At 39.4% G+C, this 20,771-nt stretch overlaps 1 protein-coding gene across 1 annotated transcript in view; it reads left to right on the top strand.

Moving 5' to 3' along the window:
* LOC142656572 (dynein axonemal heavy chain 11-like) overlaps positions 1-20,771 on the top strand; it is a 271,269-nt gene that overhangs the window by 167,966 nt on the left and 82,532 nt on the right. Inside the window, exons 51-53 of the mRNA XM_075831503.1 lie at positions 444-545; positions 7,794-7,928; positions 15,096-15,269. Of these exons, the coding sequence (XP_075687618.1) occupies positions 444-545; positions 7,794-7,928; positions 15,096-15,269 (411 nt within the window). The remainder of the gene's footprint in view (positions 1-443; positions 546-7,793; positions 7,929-15,095; positions 15,270-20,771) is intronic.

The following is a 20,771-nucleotide window of genomic DNA, read 5'->3' as shown; positions in this document are numbered from 1 at the left end:
TAGGGGCTGCAAAATCTGGTGACAGAGCCTCTTTAAGCGAAGCGGTAGAAGCGCTTGGGTGAGCGATATGCCGCTTCGTTTCTGATCGGATTTCTTTGGAAAGCCGAGCAAGTGGTGTACCGGCTCAATAGAAAGTCTATGTCCATACACCATTTGCTCTGCTTTCCAAGGAACGCCAATAAAAAAACAAAGCCGCACGCTCACCCGAGCGATTCTGTCGCTTTGTTTTAGCGATTGATAGGGGGCTCAGTGTTCGGACCCCCACCAATCAAAACTTCTGACATGTCACTATGACATCAAAAGGTTTTTAAAAGTTTAGTTAACCCTTAAAATGTATTTATGTTATAAAAATGAAGAAATATGGTGTGAAGTGTTATATTTGGTGGTGTCTGCTATTATTTTGAACTGTGGGCATTTTAAAATTGGGTAAACCATTCCTGTAGATTTACTGTGAAGTGGATTTCAAGCGTCAGTCACTATCTCAAGCCAACACAGACTTGGTCTACGCAGCAGAAAAGCTTGAAATCATCCAGAAGAAGCTTGAGGTATGAAAACCAGTATCTTATTATTTTGGACTACTTTGGCATAAATGATGGAACACTATACGGCACAATACATTATGCACTTTATGTGGGTTCATATAAGAAGCACAGGTATCTGGTCATTTGAAGATGGTTGAAGAGATTGAATTATGGTTAAAGAGGCTCTGTCACCAGATTATAAGTGCCCTATCTACTACATAATCAGATTGGCGCTGTAATGTACAGGGTGGGCCATTTATATGGATTCACCTAAATAAAATGGGAATGGTTGGTGATATTAACTTCCTGTTTGTGGCACATTAGTATATGGGAGGGGGGAAACTTTTCAAGCTGGGTGTTGACCATGGCGGCCATTTTGAAGTCGGACATTTTGTATCCAACTTTAGTTTTTTCAATGGGAAGAGGGTCATGTGACACATCAAACTTATCGAGAATTTCACAAGAAAAACAATGGTGTGCTTGGTTTTAACGTTACTTTATTCTTTCATGAGTTATTTACAAGCTTCTGACCACTTATAAAATGTGTTCAAAGTGCTGCCCATTGTGTTGGATTGTCAATGCAACCCTCTTCTCCCACTCTTCACACACTGATAGCAACACCGCAGAAGAAATGCTAGCACAGGCTTCCAGTATCCGTAGTTTCAGTTGCTGCACATCTCTTATCTTCACAGCATAGACAATTGCCTTCAGATGACCCCAAAGATAAAAGTCTAAGGGGGTCAGATCGGGAGACCTAGGGGGCCATTCAACTGGCCCACGCTGACCAATCCACTTTCCAGGAAACTGTTCATCTAGGAATGCTCGGACCTGACACCCATAAAGTGGTGGTGCACCAGCTTGCTGGGAAAACTCAGGGAACGTGCCAGCTTCAGTGCATAAAGAGGGAAACACATCATCATGTAGCAATTTCAGATATCCCGTGGCCTTGAGGTTTCCATTGATGAAGAATGGCCCCACTATCTTTGTACCCCATATACCACACCATACCATCCATTTTTGTGTTCCAACAGTCTTGGAGGGATCTATCCAATGTGGGTTAGTGTCAGACCAATAGCGGTGGTTTTGTTTGTTAACTTCACCATTCACGTAAAAGTTTGCCTCATCACTGAACAAAATGTTCTGTGTAAACTGAGGGTCCTGTTCCAATTTTTGTTTTGCCCATTCTGCAAATTCAGTGCGCCGATCTGGGTCATCCTCGTTGAGATGCTGCAGCAGCTGGAGTTTGTAAGGGTGCCATTTGTGAGTAGCTAATATCCGCCGAAGGGTTGTTCGACCGATGCCACTCTCCAGTGAGTGCTACGCTGTGGGCTCTTGCTGAATGAAGCTAGGACAGCCACTGATGTTTCTTCATTAGTGACAGTTTTCATGCGTCCACATTTGGGCAAATCCAACACTGCAAACTGTAGCATGGGAGATGGGTGGTCTCGTAGGGTGTCTTGCATTGAAATCTGCTACAATGACCCGGGTACTGCGTTCTCCAGACATCAACACAATTTCTATCCGCTCCTCACGTGTTAACCTCTGCGACATGTCAATGGCTGTAAACAAAGAGAAGCTTGTAAATAACTCATGAAAGAATAAAGTAACGTTAAAACCAAGCACACCATTGTTTTTCTTGTGAAATTCTCAATAAGTTTGATGTGTCACATAACCCTATTCCCATTGAAAAAACGAAAGTTGGATACAAAATGGCCGACTTCAAAATGGCCGCCATGGTCAACACCCAGCTTGAAAAGTTTTCCCCCTCCCATATACTAATGTGCCACAAACAGGAAGTTAATATCACCAACCATTCCCATTTTATTTAGGTGTATCCATATAAATGGCCCACCCTGTAGATAACAACAGTGGTTTTTATTTTGAAAAACTATCATTTTTGAGCAAGTTATGAGCTAGTTTAGATTTATGCTAATGAGTTTCTCAATGGACAACTGGGCGTGTTTTTACTTTTTACCAACTGGGTGTTGTACAGAGTAGTGTATGACGCTGACCAATCAGTGACTAATCAGTGTCCTACACTTCTCATTGTTCCAGCCCAGCTTCTGAAACTGCACAATCACACTGTGCTGTGGATCATGCTGGGCTGGAACAATGAGAAGTGTAGGACACTGATTAGTCACTGATTGGTCAGCCTCATACACTCCTCTGTACAACACCCAGTTGGTAAAAAGTAAAAACACGCCCAGTTGTCCATTGAGAAACTCATCAGCATAAATCTAACCTAGCTCATAACTTGCTCAAAAATGATCATTTTTCAAAATAAAAACCACTGCTGTTATCTACATTACAGCGCCAATCAGATCATGTAGGAGATAGGGCACTTATAATCTGGTGACAGAGCCTCTTTAAACTAAAATTGGCCATACACAGATACTTGTCTGTAGATTGCGCCGATTGTAACAGAATCTTCTTACAATCCAATGTGTATTAAGACCGCTCAACTGTCCCCCAAGGTTTCCCCTATATGAGGAAACAAGATTTGGACTGGTTGAATTTTTAATTCTTCAGATTATTTGTTTCTCTTGGACGTAGGTGGTGCCAGATGTATTTGGCTTCCACTTTTCTCACTTCCCCTATTGAAACGCCATGTCAATAAATGTGCATATTTATGTACTACACCACGCCTACCATATGAAAAAAAAATTCCACCGGCGTCTGTCATTCTCCTTAGTGTCACAATGGAAGGTCTAAATCTGACTTGTCAACGGTCTGAAATTTCTATTGTATGGCCAGTTTTACGTTCTCATATACGGTCTATTAAAGTGTAACTCTTTAACACTGCTTTTAGGGACTACTTCTGCATGGTATGCAGACTGTTTGTTGACTTGTCCTGTCCATTTATGTCCCACATAAATGGATAAAATTTAATGAAACAAACATACCTTTCCCCACTGTAGTTCCTTAAATTAATGCTTAGGCACTGCAGTATAAACAATGGATAAAAACACGAAATTCAGTTTTTGCCCAGAGTGAACCCATGTTTTTTAACCCCATTTTGAGATACCAAGTGGCACTGCCATGAACCATCTGAGAGTCTGCATGAGATGTACTCTCATCACTGGATGCCATGCTCATGCTATGAAAGTGCCATTTGGTAGTATTGCACCAGAGACAGAAATGGGGATACATCAAAGATTACATAAAGGGAGCCCAATTAACTTGATGTTGGCCTAATTCTGGGTAAAAGCACAGACTATATTACATATACTCTATTAGATTAGTAATATTTATTAAAAATTACAGAACGCATTTAATATAATGATATGCCACTAATTCCCAGTGGTAGATTACAGAAAATTTTAAGAAACCTCAATCTAATGTATCATTTCCTTAGGTTTCAGGATCTAAATAAGATTTTTTTAAAAATTAACATTTAGAAATCTCATATTTAAATGTAACATTTTAAACAAGACCCTGCCACACATTTACTTAGCTCTCAAAACTAGAAACATGTTAGCAGACACATTTCTCAATTTATTACTTATTAAAACATTGAATTTAATTTTTACATGAAGTACAAAATAAGTTTTGAAAGGAAGCTGATGATGAAGAAGAAATGCAGCGGGCATTTAATAACTAGAACAACGGCAAGATAATTAACGGGCATGCATAAAGATTCATGCTTTATACCAAAATTTTAATTTTGCACATAAATGTGCCTGATGTAGGCAGCATTTAATCACCTAGCTGACAGGAGTAACTACTTTCATTTAACCTTGACTGAAGATCATGAATTCTAACAGGTTTAATTGGGTACATCATTTAACAGAATGAACAGAGCAAATTTTTCTCAATTCATAGCATCTGATTGACATGCACCAGCAATGCTATGTCGCACAATTAACGTTGTTCTGTATTCCAGATATGGACAGCAATTGCCATAGTGATGTGACATTGTTTGATCATAGTGGCTAAAAAAAAGCGAGTTGTTTTACCCCTTCCTTAGAAAAGGGCAGAGTTTAAAATTAAGGAAGAACATTAGAAAATGAGAGAAATTGGTGCTTCGTTCCATTATTGTTTGCTCTAATTTAGTCACATTGATATGCAAAAAGTGTAAGGGACACATTGTAAGAACAAAAACGAAGTTGGTCTCCATTCTCCAAGTCCATAGCTTACATATATTGTATGTATAAACTACCTGGAAATAACATTTGCAATTAAATTGTAAACTTATTAAGTAATTAAAATTACATCTAATGTATGTAAAATATAATATGTGAAAAAAATGTATCTATCTATCTATCTATCTATCTATCTATCTATCTATCGAAAGTCCAGAGCAGCACAGTGGAAATATGTATATATTTGTATATATATGTATATATATATATATATATATATATATATACAGGGTGGGCCATTTATATGGATACACCTAAATAAAATGGGAATGGTTGGTGATATTAACTTCCTGTTTGTGGCACATTAGTATATGGCAGGGGGGAAACTTTTCAAGCTGGGTGTTGACCATGGCGGCCATTTTGAAGTCGGCCATTTTGTATCCAACTTTCGTTTTCTCAATGGGAAGAGGGTCATGTGACACATCAAACTTATCGAGAATTTCACAAGAAAAACAATGGTGCTTGGTTTTAACGTTACTTTATTCTTTCATGAGTTATTTACAAGTTTCTGACCACTTATAAAATGTGTTCAAAGTGCTGCCCATTTTGTTGGATTGTCAATGCAACCCTCTTCTCCCACTCGTCACACACTGATAGCAACACCGCAGAAGAAATGCCTCCTGATCTGACCCCCTTAGACTTTTATCTTTGGGGTCATCTGAAGGCAATTGTCTATGCTGTGAAGATACGAGATGTGCAGCAACTGAAACTACAGATACTGGAAGCCTGTGCTAGCATTTCTTCTGCGGTGTTGCTATCAGTGTGTGAAGAGTGGGAGAAGAGGGTTGCATTGACAATCCAACACAATGGGCAGCACTTTGAACACATTTTATAAGTGGTCAGAAACTTGTAAATAACTCATGAAAGAATAAAGTAACATTAAAACCAAGCACACCATTGTTTTTCTTGTGAAATTCTCGATAAGTTTGATGTGTCACATGACCCTCTTCCCATTGAAAAAACTAAAGTTAGATACAAAATGTCCGACTTCAAAATGGCCGCCATGGTCAACACCCAGCTTGAAAAGTTTCCCCCCTCCCATATACTAATGTGCCACAAACAGGAAGCTAATATCACCAACCATTCCCATTTTATTTAGGTGTATCCATATAAATGGCCCACCCTGTATATATATATATATATATATATAAAAGTATCAATCATCTTTCTATTAATAATTGTATTCTATCTATCTATCTATCTATCTACCTATCATTTTCCAATCTATTTTTCTATCATCAATTATTTTATCTATCATATGTGTCTTTTATCTATCTACCCGCCCGGGTGTTCTATCTATTAAAATTTCGAAACTATTATGTCAAGATCTAAATAACCATGTTTCTGTAAAAATTGTTCTATTTTTAAAAAACTGCACATTTCTGTGGTTTGAATGGACACTGTGTTGTAAAAGTAGATAAAAACAATGGGAACCAGGTAGGATCCACTGTAAGAAAGCGACACCATCCAGGCACAATACTTCCACGAGTCAGCCAGATTGTTTTTTGGTAAAAGCTAATTTATTGTATATAAACAATAGAGCATAATGAAATGTACATAATAAAAAGCAAGTCCCTCTTTAAATACAACGCGTTTCGGAGAAACAGAACCCCTTTATCAAGTAAGCATGAGACAATGAAGCATAATGAAATGTTTATTATGTACATTTCATTATGCTGTTTATATCAAATAAATTCGCTTTTACCAAAAATCTGACTGACTCGTGGAAGTATTGCGTCTGGATGGTGTTGCTTTTTTACAGTGGATCCTACCTGGTTCCCATTGTTTTTATTTACCTGCATCTACTCCCCGGCAAGGTTGGCACCTGATGCTCTAGGGATTATGGCACCGCAGCATCCTTCCTAACCATCTGGCTCCGCAATAGTGTTGTTCCTATTCATGCACAACCATTAAAGGGGAGCCTCCATTTATTACGCTCAACAGAGAAAGCCATTCTTAACCTGACATACTCACCCTATGTAGCGCCTTTTTATTCTCTTTGTTCTCATTTAGACTTTGTATACGTCACTGTGTTGTAAAAACAGACTTTGTGATTGAATTAAAATTAAACATATTGAACAAGTACGCTCAGCTCAGCCGGGTGTGCATGTTTATTATGACCCACTGCCACTGTATGTTTATATCCTGATGGGTTATATACAGAGATCACTCTGGATGTGTACCACATCTAATAACCCAAAAACCATTGGTTGTCAAGATCAGTGTTTAGGTCCTCATTTTAACCGAGAGTTCATTAGACTATGTCTAGTACTATGTGATTTGAGCTATATTTGTACATTTCCCCCAATATCCCCACAATTAGTATAAAATGATATAGCTATAGTGGGGTGAATCTAATGAATCTACTTTTAATGGATCAACTAGTCCTGACCAACAGTCAGTGGCATATCATTGGTGCCCTGAAACCCACAGGTCCACTGTCACATCACTGATGCTTGATCCTGTTTTCATTGTTGCCGGCTACTTCAATAATTGTGGCCAACAGTGAAGAGGAGGAGAGAGTTTATGTGACTATCATTGAGGTCCCACCGGTGTGTGGCTTGAGAGGGCCCATGCTGAACTTTTACCCCAGGGCCCATGAACCTTTAGCCGCACCTCTTGCAACAGTTAAATGTCCCATATAGTACATTTTAAACTACTTTTGCTGGCCCTATTTTTTTCAGGATACACAAAATATCTACCCAGACTCAATATATCTGCTCTTGGGACAGGGGAGGTGGAATAATAAAGTGTTTATCTTGAATATTAGAGCTAGTCTTGGTTATAAGTCGACCCCCCCAAAAAATAGCAGTGCCCCAGTTTCTTCCAAGCATCACAACGAAAATGATCTATTGTGTATGGTCAGTTTTAGAGAATCAAGTAAAATATTAGCACATTTCTAAGCATATTTCTGAATATCATATGAAAAAATCACAGAAGCGCAGTGTTTTTAAAAGTAGAAATATGATTTTTTTTGCATAGTAGGTATTTCCTCGCCCTCTATTCAGGACCCGGGTCTGTTCAATAACACTGTGATGCATTTTTCTAATATTCAATAACCAAGTTTTTCTTTTCATTATTTTGTAAAGTTTTTAAAATGGAGACAATAGTTTTTCTTTATCATTTAAAGGAACTAGACACCAACCTGGCTGCCCTAACAGCTGCCTTTGAGAAAGCCACTGCAGAGAAAATCCGCTGTCAAGAGGAAGTGAATAGAACTAACAAGACCATTGAGCTGGCCAACAGATTAGTGAAAGGTCTGGAGGTGAGGTCCTACAGGGCAGGCTAATGAAGCAACCTACAGAAAGTACTTCTTTGTTATACACTACTGATCTGGCAATAACAGAGGCACTTAGCTGGGAAACTGATGAGCTGAAAGGAATTATATCATTATCATGCATTTATTTTCATGGGAGAAACGTATTTCTGACCTTTCTACATTTTCAGCACTTCTTTGTTGAGCTTCAGTGGGAAGATGAAGCGGTGAATCTAAACCAGAAGCTATACATTTTGGAATATTAAATATTATGTATCGGCCGTAAATGTGATTAATTAAATGCTAGGAGCGCTAATAACAATAAAACAATGTTAATGGTGCTTTTAAGGACTGGTTTGTCTGTGAAGATGTTGTTACTTGGCCAGTTGTGTAACTCTTTACATGTTAAATGGCTTCCTAAAACGACCCAGTGAAATCCGCCATAAGCAGCTTTTGCATTGTTGGCAGTACTGAAATTATGTAGCTGATTTGGGTTAATTTTGCTACTTTTCGAGAAGGATTGGTCTGTGTGGAAGGGATTATCATCCAGTCTCATTCGAAACATCAATTCTAATCCAGTCAGTAAATCATTCAGATTCCAGCAATGTCCATTTAAAGATTAATTTGGTGAATTTTCCCTCTATGCTTGACTGCTGTTCATTGTGTTATTCCGTAGTAACAGGATGTGATTGAATTTCAATTGCATAACCAAATAATTGGGAAGGCAAAGGTAGACAAACCCAGTGCCAAACGATTTATCTGCATTTTATTTATTGCTTTAGGTTTGGTTAGAGAAAATTCCCAGTAGAGCTATTGTAAGGTACGGTATTGGGAACGCATCAAGATTGATATTTGCAAAGCTGTTATGCATGCGGAAGCTACGTATATTTCTTCTTGTTTTATGTTTTTATTTTTTAAACATAACTGATTATTCACTGATCAAATTGGCTCCTAAAAGATTTGCTATAAAATATCCTGAGAATACTTAAAAGGGAAAATAAGAATAATCTACTGGGTCAGATTTAAGTGAGTTAAACTACAGTGGATAATGATCGAAAACGTGTCTATATACTGTTCCTGCACGGAGCCCTCTGCTGTCAGGGTCTGCCCCTAATTAAAGTCACAAAAGGCTACATTCACACGACAGTGAAAAAAATTGCCATATATGGATAGTGACGTCAGGAGAGCGGAATCCCATATATGGATAGTGATGCCAGGGGCTTCTCCAGGAGAGGAATCCCCTGCCAGAGCGGGGTCACGCCACCGGGGAATCCACTCCTACAGGAAGCTACAGTAGTGCTATCTACGGGGGATCGGGGGGTTGGTATCTTCAGGCAGGGGGGAGCTATCTACATGGAGTGGTGCTATTTACAAGACTGAAGTCCCCGGCCAGAGATCTTGTGATGCTCTATCCGGGGATTCCATTGTTGAAAGCCCAACATCACTGTCCTTATATGGACAGTAATGTGAAGGGCTTCCCGGGGCTCAGCATTCAAAGTAGCTCTGTGTGCGGGGAGTCCTCGGCCAGGATTAGTTTTTACTGGCCGTTACAAGTATTGTTTCCTAAAAAAACATCCGGTAAAAGCTGATTGACTTCTATGGGAGCCGTCTCACCAGGAAAACGGCCAAAAATAGGGCATGTCCTATTTTTTGACGGCCAATATTCGCATAAAAAAATAGGCCATGTGAATACAACTGTACAATTTCATTGTTCTGAAAACGGCTGTGCGACAGCCGTTAGAAAGACGGCCGATATACGGACGTTTTTCACTGTCGTGTGAATGTAGCCTTACTGACATGCACTAGGTATCCCACTGCACCATGTAGGTTTGACCAAAGCAGTTACAATGGTCCATGTCACAATCTGTGGGTGTGTAGACCCACTGGTCCGCGCCGCCGCAGCGGGATGGCAGCTGGACAAACTACAGTGTACCAAGTTAATATATATAGTCCAAGCACAAGGGTACCTGTGATAGTCCAGACAGTAGCAACGGCTAGGCACAGATGGGATCTTGATGGCAGGTGATGCAGAGGAGACAGATGACACTAGATGTGGTATAACACAGTAGACGTGGCAGGTGGCAGAACTCGACCCAAACACTATAGCGGGCACAGGAACAACTACAACACGGGATACAGGATACAGGTAGCAGGGCACGGGAACAGGATAACACTAAGGGACCATTTGCAAGACTAACAGAGGAATATCAACAACGCTCAGGAAATGAACTATGGGGCAGGGCCCTACTTATGTCCAGGGTGATCATGGGCTAATTAGTGATGTTAAACATGTGCGCGCACTGGCCCTTCAAGGCTGGGCGCGAGCGTGTGTGCGCACCCTACGGGACACAGCAGAGTGGAGCGGAAATGAGTGCTGGCGTCTCCTGGGGAGGAGATGCGGACCAGCGCTTACAAGTCCATGGCTGTGGCCATCGGGGAGTGAGTAGTCCCGACGGTCCGCGGCCATGGATGTTACAGTCCATTTAGTAAATGGTGGGAGTATGTATTTATATTTTATAGGGTTTACACGGACTACACCGTACATTTATTACTATACATTCACTAGACTAGATTCAATTTTTTTCATACGACACTTACAAAAGAATCTCCACATATTAATTGATCTTGACTACATATAGTACATACAGTGATACAAATGTGATATCAATAAAGTATCATATCAACGTATATTCTGACAATATACTATGCTTTGCGCACATAGATATTTACTGTTAATACAAGTATTTTCAATACCAAATTAAAACACAGAAATTATTATTTTAATGCTACATTAAACTTGTATGGTTTCTTTAGAATCTATTGAAGGTGACATTTATTGTACCTTTTAAGAGTTGTGTGGAATAGCTCCATTATGCAATCTAATCATCATAACATCTCCATTTATATGTGGCAGAGATTAAAGGATATTGTTAATAATTGAATCAATTACATTATTTTTGTTATTATTATTGATTTTTTGTCATGTATTTGGATTTGACTACATTATTCAATTTCTTTTAGGATGATCAAGTATTCTTTATCATTGTTTGCAGGAGACCTAGACCTTGCTAGTTATTGTTTATGAAATTGCATAGGTTTGGATTAATAAAGTAGCTATTTATTTACAAGGGCATCTATAAATGCCCAGAGTAGGTTAAAACAAACAGCTTCACACAAGACTAAGCAAACACCAGCAGAATGCTACCTACAGGAATACAAAGTGACTACCCTACTCTAAAATTTGGTGGAGAAGGGGATAATGGTCTGGGGCTGTTTCTCAGGGTTTGGGCTAGGCCCCTTATTTCTAGTCAAGGATAACGTTAATGCTACACTATACCACAACATTTTGAACTATTGTATGCTTCCAACTTTGTGGGAACCGTCTGTGGAATGCCCTTTTCTGTTCCAGCATGATTGTACCCCTGTGCACAAAGCAAGGTCCATAAAGACATGGCGTGACTGGTTTGTTCTGGAGGAACTGGAGAGTCTTTGGGATGAATTAGAAGGACGATTGTGAGCCAGACCTTTTTATCCAACATCAGTGTCTGACCTCACAAATGCTCTTCTGGATGAATGAGCAGAAGTTTCCATAAGTAAACTCCAAAATCTGGTGGAAAGCCTTCACAGAAGAGTAGAGGCTATTATAGCTGCATATTATTGCCCATGGTTTGGAAATAGGATGTCCAACACGCTCATATATGTGTGATAGTCAAGTGTCCATATACATTTATATACAGTATACATTGTAGGTAGCACATACAGTAATATGGGCATTGCTTCTATATTCTAGGTAATTTATGGTTTATTGTCATATTTCAATTGTCCACAGGTAGTTTAATGAGGACTATATTAAAAAGTTAAATAAAAAGAAGAGTTTGTGTGTGGGATGAAGTAAGGATGTCTGCTAAAATTGGGGGTTTAGTTTGGAGATAAACATCCCGTCCACAATAATTATTACCGAAAGTAAGATAGACTCTTAGATCACAAGCGAGTAACAAAATGAATATTTACTGGTTTTATAAAAATTTCAGATTATTAGGGACAAGATGGATAGCTGAGCAGAGACCCCACTGCTATTCCTATGATCCTATTCAGTCATGATCCTGTTTTGTACCCAAAGTCTGAATTTATATTTCTATTTATTATAATTAAATAGCATTTGTAAAATAAGAATTCATAAAAATAGTACATATTACCAAATTTAATTCCTAACATTTACATAAAAGATTTTACCATGATGTTAGATATTCATAAACTGATTGTCTGACTCTTACAACTCCACCTCTAGGACTAGGCTGCACTGCATCGCTCAAAGCAAAGCTGTTCCTTCAAGGTGCTCTCTGTCAGGCCATAGATCATAGTAATCTGGTAATTGATGTGTCAGATGGGAAACATTGTTACATTCTACTAGTTATTTGTTGGCTCATTGCTCCCTTGTTATGTGAAGCTGTAACGTTATTCAGATACGTTTTCTACAGAAAATAATAAACAACATAGAAAATCAGCATTCAGGTAATCAGTAATGATTATATCCCATATACTTCTATACCCAAAGAAAAGCATAACACCTTGATATAAGCCCTACTGCCACCATCATCCGACTGGCAGAAACCAAATATAGAACCTTAACTCTTAGAGAATACCCTAATATATTTTATTATCGGAAAACCCCTCTTTAGTAATGTTAGCATTCCTATAATATCCTGGAGTGCTATAGCTAAGTCTAAATGCCCTATTCTTGCCCCGTGAAACCAATAGAAGTATGAAGATGTAGTAAGGGTGTATTCTCACATTGCGGTCATATTGCATTTTTTACAGCAATTTTTGTAAAATTGCAGCAACAGTTGCAACTTTGCTTCAATTGTACGTAAATAGCAAAAAAATAAAAAATACCACAATGTTTGAGTATACTCTTAAAAGGGAACCTTTCAGTATCTGGAGGGAGCATGAGTAAGTGACAGGGCCTTAAATGGTCACTGTTGTTCAACAAACTTTGCATAAATCAATAGAACAAGCGAATATAAGAAATTTTGTAATAATCTCCTTAAAAAAAATTGACAATTTCTCCAATTATGAGCCACTTCTCATCCTCCCCCTGACTCCTGCACTGATCTTTGACTTTCAATGCACTGTTAAAATCCGTCTTGAGAGATCACAGACATCCAAAGAATAGGCAGCACCCCAGACAACTTCAGTGAAAAATTTGACTTTATTAGCCTATATGCATTCTCCAAGTTTATAGCTTCCATATATTGTAGGTATCAACCCACTATACTGGGGCCTTTCTCAAGCCTCTTGAGCGATTAGATGGACTATGAGCTCAATGAGGGATTAGGTTACATGCTGCCCATTAAAGTTATAGAGAGAGGAGAAGGAAGCAGGAGCAGAGTAAGAGAGAGGCAGAGAGATACAGACGCTGCTGCAGCTTCTAGTACATGTTCTATCTCACCCCAGTGCTGGATTCTCGGCTACACTGTTCAATAGAGCTGTATAATGTCCTCCATGCTGATGCTGCTTCTAATGGTGTGCTACAGAGAGATAGGGGAGCAGGATTCTCCTTTAATCTCTGCGTGCAATATTTGAGACATTATAGCAGCTAGACTCCGCCCTCTAGCTCAGCCAAAACTGGGAATTAGAGATAGTGCTTGCAGAGGGGAAAACTTCTCATTATGAGAAAAGTCTCATAATGGCCAGAATAGTGTTATTCCTTATGTAAACACATATGACAGCTTATTCTCAAAAGTCAAATGAAACAACAGGTAAACTTTAAGAAGGTTTTAATTAAACGGTGGCATGTTCACAGTGTAATATGCCGGGCAAAAGTTGCATGTACTGCACCTGTATCTAGGATCAGAGATGTGTTTAAGGACTGTCAACCTACTACAGCTGGTGTAGGTTGTTAGCCACAGTCACTACAAATACTAGGGACCCACTCAACCCTTCATACTGCAACAGCGAGACCCTCTCATAGGGTATTACAGAGACACCCACAGGAATTTAACTACTGGTACAAACGACTTATGTACATGTATGACAGCCAGAAGAACCAGTAAGGCCTTATTCACACGAACGTGTTTAACGTCCGTGATACGCGCGTGAAAATCACACGCGTCGCACGGACCTATGTTAGTCAATGGGGCGTTCAGACAGTCCGTGATTTTCACGCAGCCTATGTCCGCTGCGTAAAACTCACGACATGTCCTATACTTGGCAGTTTTTCACGCATCACGCACACATTGAAGTCAATGGGTGCGTGAAAATTGCGCCCGGCACATTGAAGCACTTCCGTGTGTCGCGCGTGATTCGCGCAACAGTAGATAAAGAAATGAAGGAAAAAATAAAAGCACTTCCTTCATTTATTTTTCTAAACAGCAAAACTCATAAGGATGGCATATGCGCTGCGTTTTTTGCGCGCGCAAAACGCACACGCTCGTGTGAATAAGGCCTAAGTGAGAGAGGTGTATCTAGTATGTCATGAATTGTGCCAAATGTATCATGCATGGTGCGCCATCTTAATAAATTTAGGACACTTGGCTCCCCCTTTTTAAAGTAATGTTCTTACAACACAATTAATAAATGTTTCCCATTATTTTGTTCTCTTCACTTTTATTTGGACATGTTTTTTCATTTCCAATAAACCACTAAAGAAATGGCAGGGGTTAATGCAACATTGACAAGTGCTTCTGGATATTTTGCTCCAAGCAGTGAATACAAAGTGAAAGACAAGGTCATGTAGTGGAAATCAACAATCAATAAATTCTGATGAGACGATATCAATCTCAGTTGAGCTTTTGTTCTAGTTTCCTTGTTACAAACAGAAAGACATATTCTACAGGAAGCTATTTACCTAATGGTAAGCCTTTCCAACCATAGAGGAAACTAGAGAATCTGGTGGAAACATCTGCTCACCAGGAGCAACACAATGACGTTACTGCCTTGGCCAAGGGGTCCAGTGAACCAAGGCAACCATGGTTATCATTGTAACACCAGACTATGCTATATTTATAGAATACTATATTTATAGGGTGAGATTTACTGGTTTGCCAAAGTTTACTATGTACACTTTAGAGAGCCAGCTTTGAAATGTAACCAGAAAAAAAAGTTTTATAAAGGATAGGTCCAATGTTTACTGAAGTCAGATCAATTTATTGACTGTGGAATCTTTTTTGTTTGCAGTCAGAAAACATACGATGGGCTCAATCTGTTGCTTTATACCGTAAACAAGAGCAAACCCTGTGTGGAGATGTCCTACTCACAGCTGCCTTCATCTCTTATGCCGGGTCATTCTCCAAGAAGTATCGGCATGAACTTGTGGAGTATTTGTGGATGCCGTACTTACGAACTCAGAAAGTGAGATTTGTATTTACTCGTGATACATGTCAAATTGCTTAAGACAGGGGCATACACAGAAATATTAGAGCCCCATAGCAAAATTTAGAATGAGCCCCACCTCCCATGAGAGCTCTGACAAATGCAGATTAATGTAATACGGAGTAAAAACCAAGCAAGACTGCACCCTTATAGCTGCCAAAATAAAAGTATTCTATACAGGCCACTGTTTACATTGTGAGAAGCTGACTATAGGTAGTATGTCACGGTTAGGTTATGATCACAATCACATTCGGACCATAAGTCTGACCTATACTGCTGGTGCATTACACAGATGTCCATTAATTATCACACACTGAGTGGCTTTCCTACCAATATCAACTGATTATGGGGGGTTTCCAGCAGTAGGACCACACTACCATCTAAATGTTGAAGGGGCACATTCCTAATTAAAAGGGGTTGTCCGAGTGGACAATCTCTTTGACATAAAAAACCGAAACCCTGGGCCATCTAGCAGCAAACTAAACATAGTGGGGTAGATTTACTAGCTACATGCGGCAGAGTTCTGCCTTAATTTTCGCCAAAAAAACTAGCGTAGATGCCTTGCATCAGATTTATTATGTGTTTTAAACAATTTTTACGCCTCACTGGACAGTTTTGAAAAGTGTCTAGAAAATTGTGTGGCTTACAAAAAAGGGGTATGATTTAACCTTTTTCGCTGCCAGGATTTGGGTCTGGTAGCAAGGACAATTTTAACACTTTTGACATGTACTAATGAAACCTAAATTACAAAAACAAATCATACTAAACCCCCATACCTATATATTTCCTGAAACCAGACAACCTAACTATTGCACCTTCATGTAACTTTGTGATAAACAGGAACTATTAAAAAAAATATCTAAAACTACGACTTAATATTTTATACACACAACCACCTTCACGCAACTGTGCATCAAACAGTGATTAGAAGTAGAATTTGACTTGCAAACAAAATGTACTTTGCAAAGGACTGTCTGATGTAAGAAGTTGATAGATACCACACGTGTCTACATTCACAGGTTAAAGAAACGCTAAAACCAGAGGAATTCACCAACCAATTTTTGCATGTAAATTAATTTGGAGATTATATAGGTATATTATTTTTTATTTCCGTATACAAACTTTAAGGCTGTGTTCACAATTTGCTATCAAATTGCGTTGTCTTTTTTTTTGGTTACTATTGGAAAAATTCTAGCAACACAGCCTAAACCTAATCAATAATCGCAATTCCCTAAACTTAATCTGATGCATTACCTAATACTGTTAGTTTCCAACTAGTTCCACTAAAAAAAAAAAAAAACTTTTATGGCGACCATCAGTGGATAAAAATGTATTCTCTGACTGACAGAAATCTCTTCCATCCATCAGACACGCATTAGATCGGTTACAGACAAGATAAGAACAGTGTAATATGTAAAAAAAACATTATTGATGAGTGTGTGGTGCAAGAGCTTAGTGCAACTTATTTGATGCCGCGATCTAGATGCTGTTTAACATCTGGGTCGTGGAGTCAATAAACGGCCTAACTTAGTGCGGAGGGGTGGTGATTAGTGGAGCTACTGCTCATCTCACTTATTTTAAAAAGAAATGTAAAAAAAAAGACCCCATATGTGACAATCAGAGCAGCAGGTTTGCACTCTGATACAAAAGGAGGGGTGATAAAAATGACCTCTGGGATCATCTACAGCCATTCAGGGACAGAAGGAGAATCATAGCTTCTCTTCCTCTCCCTGCATGCTGCCAACACGTCCCCCTGCCAGCACCTCCTCTATTCCTCTACACAGGCTGAAGTGAAAGCTGCAAATATATGCAGCTTCCACTTCAATCTGCTCTAACCCAGGCTACATTATAGTTAGGGTATGTTCACACGGCGGGGGTCCGTTACGGCTGAAATTACGGGGATGTTTCAGCCTGAAAACATCCCCGTAATTTCACCCGTACCGGCATGTGCGGGCGCTTGAACGCCGCGTCAATTACGGCCGTAATTAGCGCTGCTATTCATTGGAGTCAATGAATAGCGGCTCCAATTACGGGCAAAGAAGTGACAGGTCACTTCTTTGACGCGGGCGTCTATTTACGCGCCGTCATTTGACAGCGGCGCGTAAATATACGCCTCGTGTGAACAGACAAACGTCTGCCCATTGCTTTCAATGGGCAGATGTTTGTCAGCGCTATTGAGGCGCTATTTTCAGACGTAATTCGGGGCAAAAACGCCCGAATTACGTCCGTAAATAGGCCGTGTGAACATACCCTTAGACTCACGGTTTGAAGTGAGAGCTGCAAGTATATTCTGCTCTCACTTCAACCTGCTCTAGCTCCGGCTAGATCATATCTAAAACAGCTTACCTGGTCTTGTTTAAAAAGCTAACAATCTGAAGGTGACTCAACCTCACTTAGAGCAGTAAGTAGCAAGGTCGTACCTTGGTTACTGAAGTGCCTTTCTCCCAGGACGTTTGAGATATGTCCTTACTAGGGCAAGGGTTAAAACGTTTCAAAGTGCGCTAAAATTTTAGTGCAAAATATTCATGGTGGCATAAGGAAAAAGTGTTTGATATGTCTAACAAGACATGCAAAAATGTATCATTCAGAGTGCGCCACTGTGATAAATTTTGTATATCTTCTACCTGCCTTTTCTTTTTTTTAAGCTGTTTACGTCTAAGACAGAAAAAATAAATATCCAAACCAAGTAGCAAACATTTCTTGTACTTGCACAGCATTTACTTTTTAGCGTTATATCAACTTTTCCCAAGATCAGAGATCCATGCGTATGCGAACTCTCAGCACACTTGAGCTATTGAAGGTAACTAGCAACAATCACTACAAATTCTAGGACCCACCCAGCTCTCCATAGTCCAATGGCCAGGCCTTCTTAGGGTATGTTCACACAGAGGAATTTTGAAGGCAGAGTCCGCTGCAAAATTCCGCCACTCATTAATTTCAATGGGAGTTGGATGCTTCTTTTTCCCGCTAACTAATTATTTTGTTCTTCGGGCAGATTCCGCCCCTCCCATTGATATCAATGGAAGGAAGAAATCTTAGTTTTGAGGCGGATTTTACAGTGGGACCCGCCACGCAAAATCTGCTGTGTGAACCAGCCCTAACAGGGTACTATAGAAACGCTGAAGTAGGGCAACAAACTGCTTACTACAAAATTCTCTGGGTGTTTTGAAATTGTCTAAGGCCCCTTGCACATGGCTGGACAGTCACCCGCATTTGCGGGCCGTGGTCCCATTAGAAAGTATGGGAGCACGGTTTGTAAAATCAAAAAATAGGACATGTCCTTTTTTTTTGCGGATTATTTCTACGGCCCGGACAGGTGTCCATGGGCAATAGAAATTAATGGGTCCGTACGTTGATCCGCAATTACAGTTGTGGATCAAAATTACGGCCGTGTGCATGGGGCCTAAGACAGGAGCTTCGGGGGGACAAAAAAATAAATATATATAAAAAATAAATAAATATATATATATATATATATATATATATATATATATATATATATATATAAAATAAATCCCACAGCACTCCGACATAGTAAGAGAAAGGTGGTTTATTCAGTCAGCACCATATATATATATATATATATATATATATACAGTGAAGGAAATAAGTATTTGATCCCTTGCTGATTTTGTAAGTTTGCCCACTGTCAAAGACATGAACAGTCTAGAATTTTTAGGCTAGGTTAATTGTACCAGTGAGAGATAGATTACATAAAAAAAAATAAAAAAAATAACATTGTCAAAATTATATATATTTATTTGCATTGTGCACAGAGAAATAAGTATTTGATCCCTTTGGCAAACAAGACTTAATACTTGGTGGCAAAACCCTTGTTGGCAAGCACAGCAGTCAGACATTTTTAGTAGTTGATGATGAGGTTTGCACACATGTTAGATGGAATTTTGGCCCACTCGTCTTTGCAGATCATCTGTAAATCATTAAGATTTCGAGGCTGTCGCTTGGCAACTCGGATCTTCAGCTCCCTCCATAAGTTTTCGATGGGATTAAGGTCTGGAGGCTGGCTAGGCCACTCCATGACCTTAATGTGCTTCTTTTTGAGCCACTCCTTTGTTGCCTTGGCTGTATGTTTCGGGTCATTGTCGTGCTGGAAGACCCAGCCACGAGCCATTTTTAATGTCCTGGTAAAGGGAAGGAGGTTGTCACTCAGGATTTGACGGTACATGGCTCCATCCATTCTCCCATTGATGCGGTGAAGTAGTCCTGTGCCCTTAGCAGAGAAACACCCCCAAAACATAATGTATCCACCTCCATGCTTGACAGTGGGGACAGTGTTCTTTAGGTCATAGGCAGCATTTCTCTTCCTCCAAAAACGGCGAGTTGAGTTAATGCCAAAGAGCTAAATTTTAGTCTCATCTGACCACAGCACCTTCTTTCAATCACTCTCAGAATCATCCAGATGTTCATTTGCAAACTTCAGACGGGCCTGTACATGTGCCTTCTTGAGCAGGGGGACCTTGCGGGCACTGCAGGATTTTAATCCATTACGGCGTAATGTGTTACCAATGGTTTTCTTGGTGACTGTGGTCCCAGCTGCCTTGAGATCATTAACAAGTTCCCCCCGTGTAGTTTTTGGCTGAGCTCTCACCTTCCTCAGGATCAAGGATACCCCACGAGGTGAGATTTTGCATGGAGCCCCAGATCGATGTCGATTGATAGTCATTTTGTATGTCTTCCATTTTCTTACTATTGCACCAACAGTTGTCTCCTTCTCGCGTCTTACTTATGGTTTTGTAGCCCATTCCAGTCTTGTGCAGCTCTATGATCTTGTCCCTGACATCCTTAGAAAGCTCTTTGGTCTTGCCCATGTTGTAGAGGTTAGAGTCAGACTGATGAATTGAGTCTGTGGACAGGAGTCTTTTATACAGGTGACCATGTAAGACAGCTGTCTTTAATGTAGGCACCAAGTTGATTTGGAGCGTGTAACTGGTCTGGAGGAGGCTGAACTCTTAATGGGTGGTAGGGGATCAAATACTTATTTCTCTGTGCACAATGCAAATAAATATATATAATTTTGACAATGTGATTTTTATTTATTTTTTTATATATAATCTATCTCTCACTGGTAAAATTAACCTAGCCTAAAAATTCTAGACTGTTCATGACTTTGACAGTAGGCAAACTTACAAAATCAGCAAGGGATCAAATACTTATTTCCTCCACTGTATATCCCTTTAATGAGTTTTCTCATGTTCATTACCCATAATAATTTTTTGTACGCAAATCTTTTTTGGTATTATCCCAAGTTAGAAAATTACCAGGACAAATATGGAAATTTTACTAAAATCTATATATCCATTTGCAACAGAAACCCTGCCCCCAATATACTGAAAAACAAGTGGGTAAGTCTAGGAGCTGGAAATATTGTATGTTTTGTAGATTCATATTTTAAATCTGAAGGAACAAGTCTGTATAGTATGAGAGGCACTAAGATAAGACTAAAAAAATGAATACAAAATT

This window comes from Rhinoderma darwinii, chromosome 6 (assembly GCF_050947455.1).
Source record: "Rhinoderma darwinii isolate aRhiDar2 chromosome 6, aRhiDar2.hap1, whole genome shotgun sequence".
In the NCBI taxonomy this organism is placed as follows: Eukaryota; Metazoa; Chordata; class Amphibia; order Anura; family Rhinodermatidae; genus Rhinoderma; species Rhinoderma darwinii.
The sequence above is the reverse complement of the archived record's forward strand: the minus strand, read 5'-3'. Positions and strand labels throughout refer to the sequence as shown.